The sequence below is a fragment of the Ptychodera flava genome, chromosome 14, assembly GCF_041260155.1.
Source record: "Ptychodera flava strain L36383 chromosome 14, AS_Pfla_20210202, whole genome shotgun sequence".
NCBI classification, from domain to species: domain Eukaryota; kingdom Metazoa; phylum Hemichordata; class Enteropneusta; family Ptychoderidae; genus Ptychodera; species Ptychodera flava.
In genome coordinates, this window is record NC_091941.1 from 10759698 (window position 1) to 10771869 (window position 12172).

Below are 12172 nucleotides of genomic sequence, written 5' to 3' on the forward strand. Positions count from 1 at the left end.
CATACAGACTCTCAGGTACCAGACAGCAATCAATCTTTACTTGGGAAAGTGACACCACATGTAGAGCATTCCCACTTTTGTACAGGACATACATGATATTTGTATATGAAATTATCGTATGTAGGCATAATAATGTGGTCCATCTCAATAATGTTGTGAAAATGGATCACCATAAAATTCATCTTTGAACTTTGAGGACAAGAAAATGCAAATAAAGACTTACTGCTCTCCAAAGTACTGTTTTGGTCTGAGGGCTAAATTTGCACTTTTCATGCCAGCGACTTTGATTGCTGTGCCAATGACACCACCGGCACTTGGACGACTCAGTGAAGCAGACTTGTCAGCAATTGTTGATGGTGGCGGGGGAGGGTTATATGTACTTTCACAGACCCCACGCAGTAGCACCTCAGCAAGCTCTCTGGCTAGAATCATCCTCATGTTTTGAGTGGCTCTGGATTCCACTGCTCTCAACACAAGGCGAAAACGATTTATTCCTCGATCCATATCTCTGGAAGGTCAAAAAATAAACAATTTAGGTATGCGATGAACGAAACACATATTGGGAGAACATATTTGAATTATGCAAACTTTGTGAAATACTAGCAGTAAAACATAGTATCTACTGGAACCTTATTGAAGCATACATGTACTATTCTCGTTGGACTGAATATTGAAAGACAAATGACATCACAGAAAGAGATAAGAGTGAAGAAGATGTACACATAAAGTTCCATAAGTGTAAACCTGTCATCATGTGTCCTTCAGGATATAAACTGAAATGTCTACTGAGGAGAGTTAAGGTAATTTATAAACCCGAAAAACAAAATAACATGTGATTGGAATAAATTTCAAAAATTCATGAAAATATTTGTCATTACAATCATTTCACACATGTTGTAGTATCTTTGACAAAAGTTTCATACTTGATATCTAATCCTTTCCAAGTGATAGTACACAAATGTGATAGTACCTACCCCATCTGTATATGTAAAATTGGAGCTCGCTGTATGGCAGTTTCTAGAATTGGCCCGACGTAGGTGTTGGGCAGAGCTGCATAGCCAGACCCACCACTGGATGTTGACACAGTGCTTGTCCTGCCTTTCTCACACTCTTGAAGGTATAGCAAAGCAATGTCTCCTGACTTCTCATAGCATGATATGATCTGCTCTTCCATCTGAGCTAGCTTGATCTTGCTGCTTGTTTTAGAAGGTGTCTTTTCCAATGCCATACCTTTAAAAGGTCATTGCAAAATATACATATATGTGAAATATTAAAGATTGTAAAGTATCAATGAAAATTCTCAGTCTTGATTTACATAGCATTGCATTCACAGGTAGAATGCACCTTGGGCACAGATATTCTGACTTTCAAATTTTCCAAAATAGTCTTTTGGTTTGAGGCTTGTGGGGATCATTTTTGAAGTTCTTGGAGTAAATGAGGTTTCCTACCATCTTATTTTCAAAAAAAGCAAAAATGGAACTTTTCCAATGGCATTAACAAAGGGGTGGTAGCCATTTCAGTACCAAAATTTGCATGGTGACCACTAACCTTTATTCTAAATTCCGACATAGAATGGTTGAAAGTTTCATAGTGGAAAGATCGTACAAAAGTACACGTCTTTCTGTTTCGTGGCGCGTACTACTATAAGTTCTGAAAATCTACCACTGTTGTTAATGTACTTGAAACTTAAAACTTTTTGAAAAAAATCTTTCACTGTGAGGAACCAAATAGGTCAAGAAATGGTGAGTACTTTGGAAGACAGCTAGCTTGAGGTCTAATGTTATGGCTTCATATGACATACACACAGAGATATTGGTATGTACAGTACTACTCCTCATGGAATTTTTTTCAACTGTATATTTTTTCATGGGAACCATGCCACTTGGTGTCTAACAGCTGAGATAACCACACTTTGTTGCCTTTTCAGCTTGGAGTATAACAAATTTGTAAATGACTAGCGATCACATGGTCCTTTGCAAGCTATTTAATACAATTTTTATCATCAAATATCATGGAATGGTACATTTATGAGTGGGCGTTGAAGTGCATGGGTGGGTAAACAGGCAGAAGACGTATCACTCAAAAGGAACCCGTATCAAATACAAGTAACCATAGCAACAGATGAGTAAATGATGTGTGGATTCAGCTCAATACGATGGAAAGGTCGGCTGAATTCACAAGGTCATACACTTATTCATTGTTAAAGTCAATTTTTACAGAAAAACAATCTGAACTCTTATTCAATGATGCTGTGAAACATAAAATTCAGATCTTTGCAATAAAAACAAATTGATCTACTTTAACACACAGTGGGTGTGGCACAATTAATAGCACACTCTATTGAATATTTGGGTGACCTGTTACAACGCACTGTGATTATTTCTCCTTAACTTGAAAACGGCACTAACCCCTTTAGGTTAAATTCACTCCTTCCCAAGCAACGTGTCATTTAACAAATTACACACCTTTCACTGCAAAGGCCTCGGCAATCATCCGGAGCATTCTATTGCTCATACTTTCCACTGTGAGATCATCAAGACCAGCCTTGCCATAGTAAGTCAAGCATTCTTCGTAGTCACCCATGGCGTAGTACAGCTTCCCAAGCAGCAGACGAGCTTCTTGTGCCCAGCCATACTGAAAGGAAAATGTCCTTCATAATGTTCAGAGTTGTTTCCACAAAACACGTATTTCATGTAAGTGCTCCAGTATTTAATGAATTCATCTGAGTCAGTCATCTGACCTTAATATGCTTAAGAAAAACTTTTTGACTGAGTCTTACAGACAACACAGCCAAAATGTTGATCTTAAAATGTTTGTAATAAAAATCTTTCTACATTTACTGTGTGTGCTATACTGATGACTGTGACCGTATAAGCATTTCATACAAGCAATACATATACATATGATTTTTTCATTTTACTTTTAAAAGAAACAGGAATACAATGGCAGAAAAAAGCAGAAGTAAAATTTGGACAAGAAGTTCACCACAACCGCCTAAAAATATGAATATAGTAGCCATATAGTTTTATTTAGTTGATACCTAGAAACCTTGTGTACAGATCTGATACCAGCTAATGAAAATAGCTGATCAGCCGACAAATAAGATATTCTATTGATCTTTGGAGTCTTATAGGGAAGTATCATAATGTGAATTCATCAAATATGCATTTATTTTCACATGAAGTTCAAAATTTGATTTTTTTTTTTTTTTTTTTGGGGGGGGGGGGAAATGGCAATTCAGCAGAAACTGCTGCTTTCTCTGTGAGGACACTTGTCACGGCACAGAGTGCTAGAAATTCTCCTTTGACAGAATGGGACTTTGATATTTTGAATGATATATAGATATATATCATGTATAATGCAGAACCTTTTTTTTAACTTGGCATTTGTGATGAATAAATTTCTCAACATGCTAGTATTGCTTGTCAATCAGAAACCTGCTTGCGGTATCAAAAAAGCAAAAATTAAACCAATCTGCTTACAGACTCTTTTTTTTATTTGATTGGGGATAATTTTATAAATTTTGAGTGATCCAAATTTCTTTTCATAGGGTGTCCCCTGCGAAAACTAGGCAGTAATGGGATTTTTTATGAAACCTTAGAAAATCTTCAACAATCACAAGTCAGATTCTGTTGGGGCATGTAAACGTCACTATAGATAGCATAAATTATTAGTATTCTGTCATAATTGTTTGTCCTGGGATACACTGACATTTCGGTGTATGCTACTATTAAATCATTTATTCTATATAACTGTCAACTACATCAGCAACATGAAAGTGATTATTGTTGTATGTACATCCACAATTGACAATCTGCCGAGTGCAACCATCAACAATTAAATAAACTGGCATTTTCTCATGCAACTTACAATGAATAGTTGATGTCAGAATCTTACAAGTTGTGAATATTCAATGGAAAACGACACCAACAAACAATAGAATACATATAACACTTGTATAGGAACAGAAACTGTCAATTAATTCCAGTATGATATTACTTGGAACAACAACATCATTCATATTTTATGCTATGCCCCATGACACTTGTGAAAATCACATCTGCTTCATGCATATATTCATACCTACATTAACTTCAACGGCATTTACATTTTGGCCATTTACACACAAAACACCATGACCACTTCAATCTGCATTATGGATAATGTCCATCTCCATGGTCACCCTATGACCTCATATCCTTGTACGGTACATCATTTTCAAAGGTTTTCCATCATTAAATATTGTTGATTTTTTTTTTCAAACAACAGAAAATGCAAATGTTCATAGTCAGTGGTGAGGTCCCGCAGACATCCAGTGAACAAAGGCAATGGTTTACAGGGCATATATTTTGAAAATGGCAGGAGAGCTACAATGCGCTCCCCTGAAATCATCTAGGCAAGTGCTAGGTGAGTGATTCAAGAGCTCCCTTGAAAAGAGCAGGGCGGGTGAAAATGATCAAACTTTTGAATAACACTCAGGTATGTTTTGAATTCCAAGGAGACATTACCTTATTATGTTTTAGAATTACATGTTTGAATGAAGACAAGCTGATAAAAAATTGATTTAAAGAATAAAGGATGAACCCATTAGATTTTCACATGCTCAACAACTCATTTATGCCAAACAAAACATCAATTTCTCATAACTCAAATGTATACAGTCACAAATGATAGTACAAGTTGATTAGGGTTTATGCGAGTGGAAAATAGCTCTCCTGGATTTTTGTTTGCACAAGTGGTAGGCGAGGGGAGTCATCACTCTCCTCAAAACGTAAGGTCTGGGTTTAGTTGACTGTTGCAGGGTTTACAATCAATCTGACACACCAATTCTGGTGCAAATGTCAGAATGTTATGTATACTGTCTACTGGTACAGCAAAGTTTTGAAAAATAATAGAATACATCAAAGAGCATCTTTTCTTACTCAATAAAACCAAACTAATGATAAGTTTTTGATGCACATATAGACACACACATATAGACACACATACATACATATATATATATATATATATATATATATATATATATTTATACCCCCTCATATTACCATCATTTGATATTTGCATTAGATATCATTAAAATATACACACATACCAGTATTCTATTGGCATTAAAGTAACAATGTCTTATTTCAGACCAGCCATTTCAATATAACTGTTTCTGTGTATAATCTTTTGCCACAGCTGACATTGACAGATGACATAGAAGGAAATGCATTTACCTTAGACTCTCCTTTCAAAGCTTGTTGTAGATGTTTCTTGGCTGACTCAAGCTCCTTCTTGGCAATCTTGGAACTTTCTTCCTTCAAGGGATGCTCTTTGAGGTAAATCTCCAGCTGGCTCTCACCAAGAACTAGATGTGTTAGTGTCTCTGCAAGTATATGACAAACTCAGGTAGAATGCACCTCGAACACAAACCTTTGGACTCGAAAGTTTTTACAGTGCTGTGTTGATCTTCTTCTTGTGTGGGTTTTTTATTGAAAATCTTGCAGTAAATAAAGTTTCCACTGTCATACTCTTGTGAAAATTGCAAATTTGATTTTAACCCACAGAGTACTAGACTTGCTCCAAGTCTGTGGGAATACAAATATCAAAAATGAATAAATTGAAAAAATAAACTTCAGCAGACTGTCACCTTAAGTGGTAGGCTGTTGCACAGATTGTGGGGTGAACACGATGGCTGGGCTAGTCAGTAACTGCTGATGAGAAAAGTCAAGTGACTGGGGCCAGTCTACATAGAGTTATCTCAGAGATGGTGGCCATTTTGAATTTTCAAATAACATCACATTTAAGGTAATTTGTGCCTATAATACGAAAATATGCATGTTGACCCCTGATTTTTATTCTTCATTTTGAAAGGAAATGGTTGAAACTTTCCTTGAGCCACGTTTATAAAAGTTTTAAGTGAAAAGTTCAATTTCAAGGCACATACTACCTTAAAAGCAAGCACCCAATACGATACTTAAATTTTATTAAAAGCAGCCCTGCTGGATTAGAACGTAAGAAGGTGACCTCCTTGATTTCTGATTTCAAGTTCTTGTACCCAGTTTGATTGTACAGCTGCATGTATTCATCAAGGTTCTGTTGTGTAACGTGATCATTTTTAGTCTTCTGAGAATACTTGTAGTACTTATAATACTTGTCATATCAATCATTCATCAGATGTTTGCATGTTTGCTGCAAAACCCAGATACTGCTAATGAAATGTCAATGGAATTGTCTGGAGTAAAATAAGCACTGGACTGGATTATTCACATGTAGTATATGCATACATGTAAATGGACAGGACAAAAAGGGTCCACTACAGGGACACGAGTATTGCCATCTTGTAACGATATTCCGAATTAAACATGACATGTTATTTTGCTCACTACAATATATCATATGTTTTTGGTTGTTGAATTCCCACCCTACAACCCTGTTGCCAGATCTAAACCTAAAGTATATACATGTACTTTCCTAGTATTATGGTGTTGTTTAATCTAATCTGACATGGCTCTTACACATGAAGTGTTCTCTTTGACCCTAGAGAATTTTAGAAATTAATATATTCCAAGACTTGATATAGGAATAACTCTGAAGAAGTTTTACAAATTTCTACATTGACTCAAAGAGTTTAGAAATATCGTAAGTAAGAAAGAGGGCACACTGTTTGATGATAAAATTTTTGGTATAGCTTTTAAAACTCATATTTAATATTGATATGATCATGTGTGACACACTGACGTAAAAGATTACAAATTGGGCTATGAAGTTCCATGACAAAGCATGTTACAGCAGAATTTTTTCTGTACATGTATTAAAGTTACTTGTAACAGAAAAAAATTTAATCCCTGCTACAAGGCAGGGATTGTGACTCCTTTTAGATAGGTGTTCATTATTACTGACCACATTCTGTAAAGGCAAACACCAGAAGACAGAATAAAAATACGCCATCAAAACAGACATTCAAACTGTTATTGACTGGTCTAAAACAGATGAAACATGAAACTGACAATCCTATCTTGGTATTTCACAGTGACATTCATATTCAAAGATCATTAGAGTCTAAAACTGCTTTTAATAGTAATATTCTTCAGTGCAGAAACAGGAAATGACTTTGGAATGATGCAAAAATTATTTGATAATATACAAGTATACAGATGTTGTTTAAAGCCTTTGATTGTAACATTGATTCTCACAGAGCTATGGATTTGAACATTTTCGGTAGCTACAGCTGCTGAATACATTTCATCATAGATGTCAGGAACTGCTTTTGGTGCGCAAGTATGCAGATGGATTGGAAATGGATAAATTTATTTTTCAGCCTTGAAATAATCTAATTGCCTGAGCATATATTGTAAAGAAACTAAATTTACTTTATCCTGAGCAACAATTGGAAATCAAAGACTTTCAGTCACAGTATAATTGAATTACTGATATGATATGTACATTGTGGCTAAGGCAGTGAGTGACTAATATTGAACTACGCCACTAGGGGGCGCTATACACTCGCAAGACCAGTTTCTTTTCTTTTGAATATTTTCCACTACTTGAGATCAAGTACTGATAACATGCTTATTGTGACAAAATTTAGTCTAATGACAAGTAACTGTCCATTTGATATGCAGTTTATTCAGGGATGCATTATGGACAGTATAATTATTGAGAGTACTCAGTATTTCCTGCATGTTTTTTTCCTTTGAATTCGGGATAAAGTTGACAAAAGAACACTTGCACTATTCTGCAATAACTTGATCCATGGCAAATTATCATTTTTTATTGCAGGGTAGCTGGTTAAAATAACATCTGCAACAAATGTGTGACAAGAAATGGTACTGAAGATACAACACCATTTACCTATCTTCCCAAACTTTTGCAAAACACTGCAACATCAGTGTTTTCACGACATCAACTGTGAAAGACAGCCAATACAAATTATATCCATTAACCTTGCACTGTAGATGAACAACAATGTGATAGCACAATCTCCACAGACCACTTTGAAAATGTTTATGAAAAAAGTTCACTTTCTATGATAAAGCTACAAGTTTGAATTCTTTTGATCTAATTCATGATTCAGAAGTAACATGGCAACATAAAGACAGATTCAGTACAAGCAACAACTTGATTGATAGATTAATTGACTATAGTTTACACAACTGCAAATATCCACAAATTTTTTAAAAATCAATCATCAAAGTCAATTATACCTTTTCATATAACTATTCATATAAACAACAATTTCAACCTTCATTCTGGAATATATTGTTCTCCTTCTCTTTTACATGTATCAATGTGACATGTATGTTTAATCCACTTTCACCAGGCGACATTTCATTGTTTTTATATCGTAAATTCTACAGGCCCCATTCCCTACGCATCAGTTTTGCTTTTTCACCCTTTGCAGCACAAGCTACTTTTCAGATGACATTCCCTATGCATCAGTTTTGCTTTGTCACCCTTTGCAGCACAAGCTACTTTTCAGATGAAAATGCCTATGGGTGCATTGGATGATACTCATAATTCAACAGCTACAACGGCAGTGATGTTTGGGATGAAAAATGTTGCAAGTAGGTTTTTTGGCTACTCAGAAACACTGATTACTGATGTAAATCATGGTTCCTGTGGAACACTGAGCCAAAATAAAGCATTGACAAAAGCTGTGACATTGGAAGATGACGTACAGCATCTTGTGGCTGCAATCCTTAGCCTGACTACCTTTGCTTGTGTTGTGTTGAGCAGTTCTCCCAAAAACACTACACAACAAGGTAGAGGTATAGCTATGGATTGCAGCAAAGTATCTTGGAGACTGTTTGCCTGATTAAAACACGACTGCAACTTTTCAAGGTTCCCAGGTTTAAGTGCATGAGAGGAAGACATATAGGGCTATGGCCGGAGACTGCACACTCCCTCACAGTATGGACAACATACCATGACTATGAAGTTGGTGTCTTTCTCATCTTCAGAATAAGCTTTGCATGCCACTCAATGTGAGTTTCAGCGTCAGATCTGAATAATGCTGAAATGACTCAATCCGATAATGAGATGGAGTAGTGAAATTTGCCATCAACTTTTAAAGTATTAAACATACATATTTTCATAATTTTCTCTCTTAAATTGTAAAATTGGTTTGTAAGTCCTTGGCAGAATATAAACACAAAGACTTGTTTTTTTGAGTCATTTCCTGTAGTTCTCGTAATTTTGCATGATTTGAAGGCAGTCTTTGTTGATGTCTTGGTAACTCACCCATTCAGATTGCCTTGTCCTCAGTCAGAAATGTGTAAAAATTTCAACCATTCATGAAATGCATCAAGTCTAATTAGTATAGGAAACCTTAGAAAGCAGATCTATTAACCCTCTGAGTGCTGTAATTTTCTCCTGCCAAAATTTTAGTGCAAAATTTTACCAATTTTTATGAATTTTTCTGTAATTTTTTGATAATTTTGGAGCAAATAGACATCACATTTCATTTGCTACAGTTTTTTTCTAAAAGTTTTAGCAAAAATCTGAGAAAAATTGACTGGGGTTTATTTTATAAAGGGGACAAAAATAGACTTTGGTGCTCAAAGGGTTAAGTAAATGTAATTTTACCTACAACCCAAATATTCAACACAAGTTTTCTGACTTTGAGGAACAACAAGAACTTATGGCATTCAAACTAATGGCCTAGAATGTTGTGTTTTACCCACATTGTCATAAACAGACATTAAATATCGGACATTTTCCAATATTATTAAGACAAAGGCCACAGATAGTGTTCTGATTAATATCAAAAGTGATATAAAATGTGGAGTACACTTCTTAAGCCGGATGGAAATGTTTGATTCACTAATCAGTTGATGAGACCATTGATGTCAATTACGCCCTCAATGATGATCGAGACAGTCTGGCATAGTTAGATCTGATGCAGGCATAGCTTCATACTTAGAATCAGCGCTACAAGTATGGAGAGAGTGTCCGGCTTTGGCTACGCCACCTCCCAACTCCAGCGGCATAGCCAAAGCCGGACACTCTCTTCATACTCATGGTGCTAACTCAGAATCATCTTTGCATGACCCCCTGAAGCTGGTTCTGAGGATGGAGATGACCCCGACTTTACGCTCATCAATGTGCTTTGCGCCATAGCCCGGAGCTCTGCGTGCTGGTCTTTGACTGTTACCAGGTGTTATGCCTCTAACTGGCACACAAAGCTTCTTACACTAGCCAAGTACTCAAAGCTACTTCAAAATTGGTTTTATACATTAGGAAAGATATTCTGATATCCTGATATTCTGTGTTTACAAGACGACAGTTGCTTCCATTCATTTACAGATTCAAACTCACAGTTTTGTGTCTAATACTGGTACACCACGGGCACAGAGGGTATGCCGATACCCATCAACATACCCACAGGTACTCGGCTCACTCTACATATGGCTTTGTGACTATTGTGGTTTGTGATTTGTTGGTTCCCAGACACTTCGCACCAAAACCAGTTCGCCCCACACAACTTCGTCCCAAAACCATTTCGTACCAAAACCACCTCGTCCCAAGTACTACTTCACCCAACCCCACTTCGCCCCAAGTACCACATCGTACTAAAACCACTTCGGCCAAAGTATAGTACCGTCAACTCGTCCTGAAACAACGATATATGACGTATCATAAGATTGTTTTTACCTACAACTTAGAAGCATTAATGTGTTAGGACATTTTGGCTACCACGAACCATTTATTGTTGCATGAAACCATAAACATAGAATACGAAAAAAAGAAACACGCAAATGCTACAACTCAGGTGCCGTGCGCGGAATTGCACGATGTCAATTTCGCGAAATGCGTACACTTTCAAGATTTCAGTCCCAGGATGACATGAAGGTGGTTATTTTCAGCTTTACCAGTTAGCGATAAGTTTCGGGCAAAGTGGTTTGGGGGACATGACTTTTGGGGCGAAGTGGTTTTGGTACGAGGTTGTTTTGGTGCGAAGTGGTTTTGGTGCGAAATGGTATGGGACTAGATGGTATGGTGCGAAGTGGTTTTGGTGCGAAGTGTCTGGACCCCGATTTGTTATGTATATAGCAATCGCAGGGCCGTAAGGAGAGTGAGCTTACTGTCAGAACAGGCAGCATACCTATTACCAATACCTGTGCATTTCCGATTTCATTCAGTTTGTTACCATAATGACTTATTACACTCACAGGTGATACTAGCTGCAGTACAGTGGCTTGAGGTTTTGCCTGGGTATTTGGGTCGGACGGCAAAACCAGACCCAAATACCCAGGCAAAACCTCGAGCTAATGTACTATTGCTGCAGTACAGTAGCTCGAGGTTTTGCCTGAGTATTTGGGTCGGAGGTTTTGCCGTCCGACCCGAATACCCAGGCAAAACCTCGAGCTACTGTACTGCAGCAAATGTACTATAGCTAAGGATATACGAGCAATGGATTTTGTAAACCCTGACAACATGCCAATGAAGCGTAAATTCCTGCAAAGCCGAGTAAAAACATTTGTCTGCTTTGTGCTTGACTCATGACCCTCGGGTTTGACTGAGAGTAGCGTTGGCATAAAAGAGAAACCGGATATCAATTCGTCTGGTTCTTCTGCTGTCAATATTCAGTGATCGTGTCGATCATTGCGGTAATTTTGTCCTGCATGACCATTGAAAATGCGCAAAATGACATCGAAAACTCACCTAGACTAGCTGTCCCTTTGCCAGAGTGCAGCTGTTTTGAGATAGCTGCAACTCTATCCCAGTTACATTCTGTTCTGTTTTTCTCGATTTCTTGTTCGAGTCGGATAGTCTGCTTCTTTGAAGCTGCCATTTTGCTATGTTCAATTGAACTACGCATTGGATTCGTATTACTTTCCGGTTTCCAGGTGGAGTGGTAGCGTTCCAAAGTACAACTTGAAGTAAAGTTTGCCACATAGCAAAAGCTACATATGACAAGTTAGATATTGTTCTCTATTTTATTGTCCAGTGATAGCATCAAACTTTCTGATGATACAAGTAAATATTTCTGAATACCACCATTGCATTTGCTCCTGACTAATTTGGATGGTGCCCCTGGGAATGTACCATGACCCCAATATGACAACCTTTGATCTTGCATACATGCAGTGGCAGGTTTATAATGTTCAAGGTTGAATGTAGGCAACTCAGTCAAGTAGCAATGGAGGCTGGTACATTTAAGCTGTAGTCTTGTGAGAAATAT

At 37.1% G+C, this 12172-nt stretch overlaps 1 protein-coding gene across 2 annotated transcripts in view; it reads right to left on the reverse strand.

Moving 5' to 3' along the window:
* Positions 1-11849, reverse strand: part of LOC139149314 (tetratricopeptide repeat protein 7B-like) — a 41895-nt gene extending 30046 nt beyond the window's left edge. For both annotated transcript variants that reach the window (XM_070721019.1, XM_070721018.1), the window contains exons 1-5: positions 11653-11849; positions 5223-5371; positions 2466-2634; positions 975-1230; positions 224-508 (exon numbers count right to left, since the gene is read on the reverse strand). In XM_070721019.1, the coding sequence (XP_070577120.1) occupies positions 224-508; positions 975-1230; positions 2466-2634; positions 5223-5371; positions 11653-11809 (1016 nt within the window). In that variant the 5' untranslated portion in view covers positions 11810-11849. The remainder of the gene's footprint in view (positions 1-223; positions 509-974; positions 1231-2465; positions 2635-5222; positions 5372-11652) is intronic.
* Positions 11850-12172: the final 323 nt, after the last annotated feature.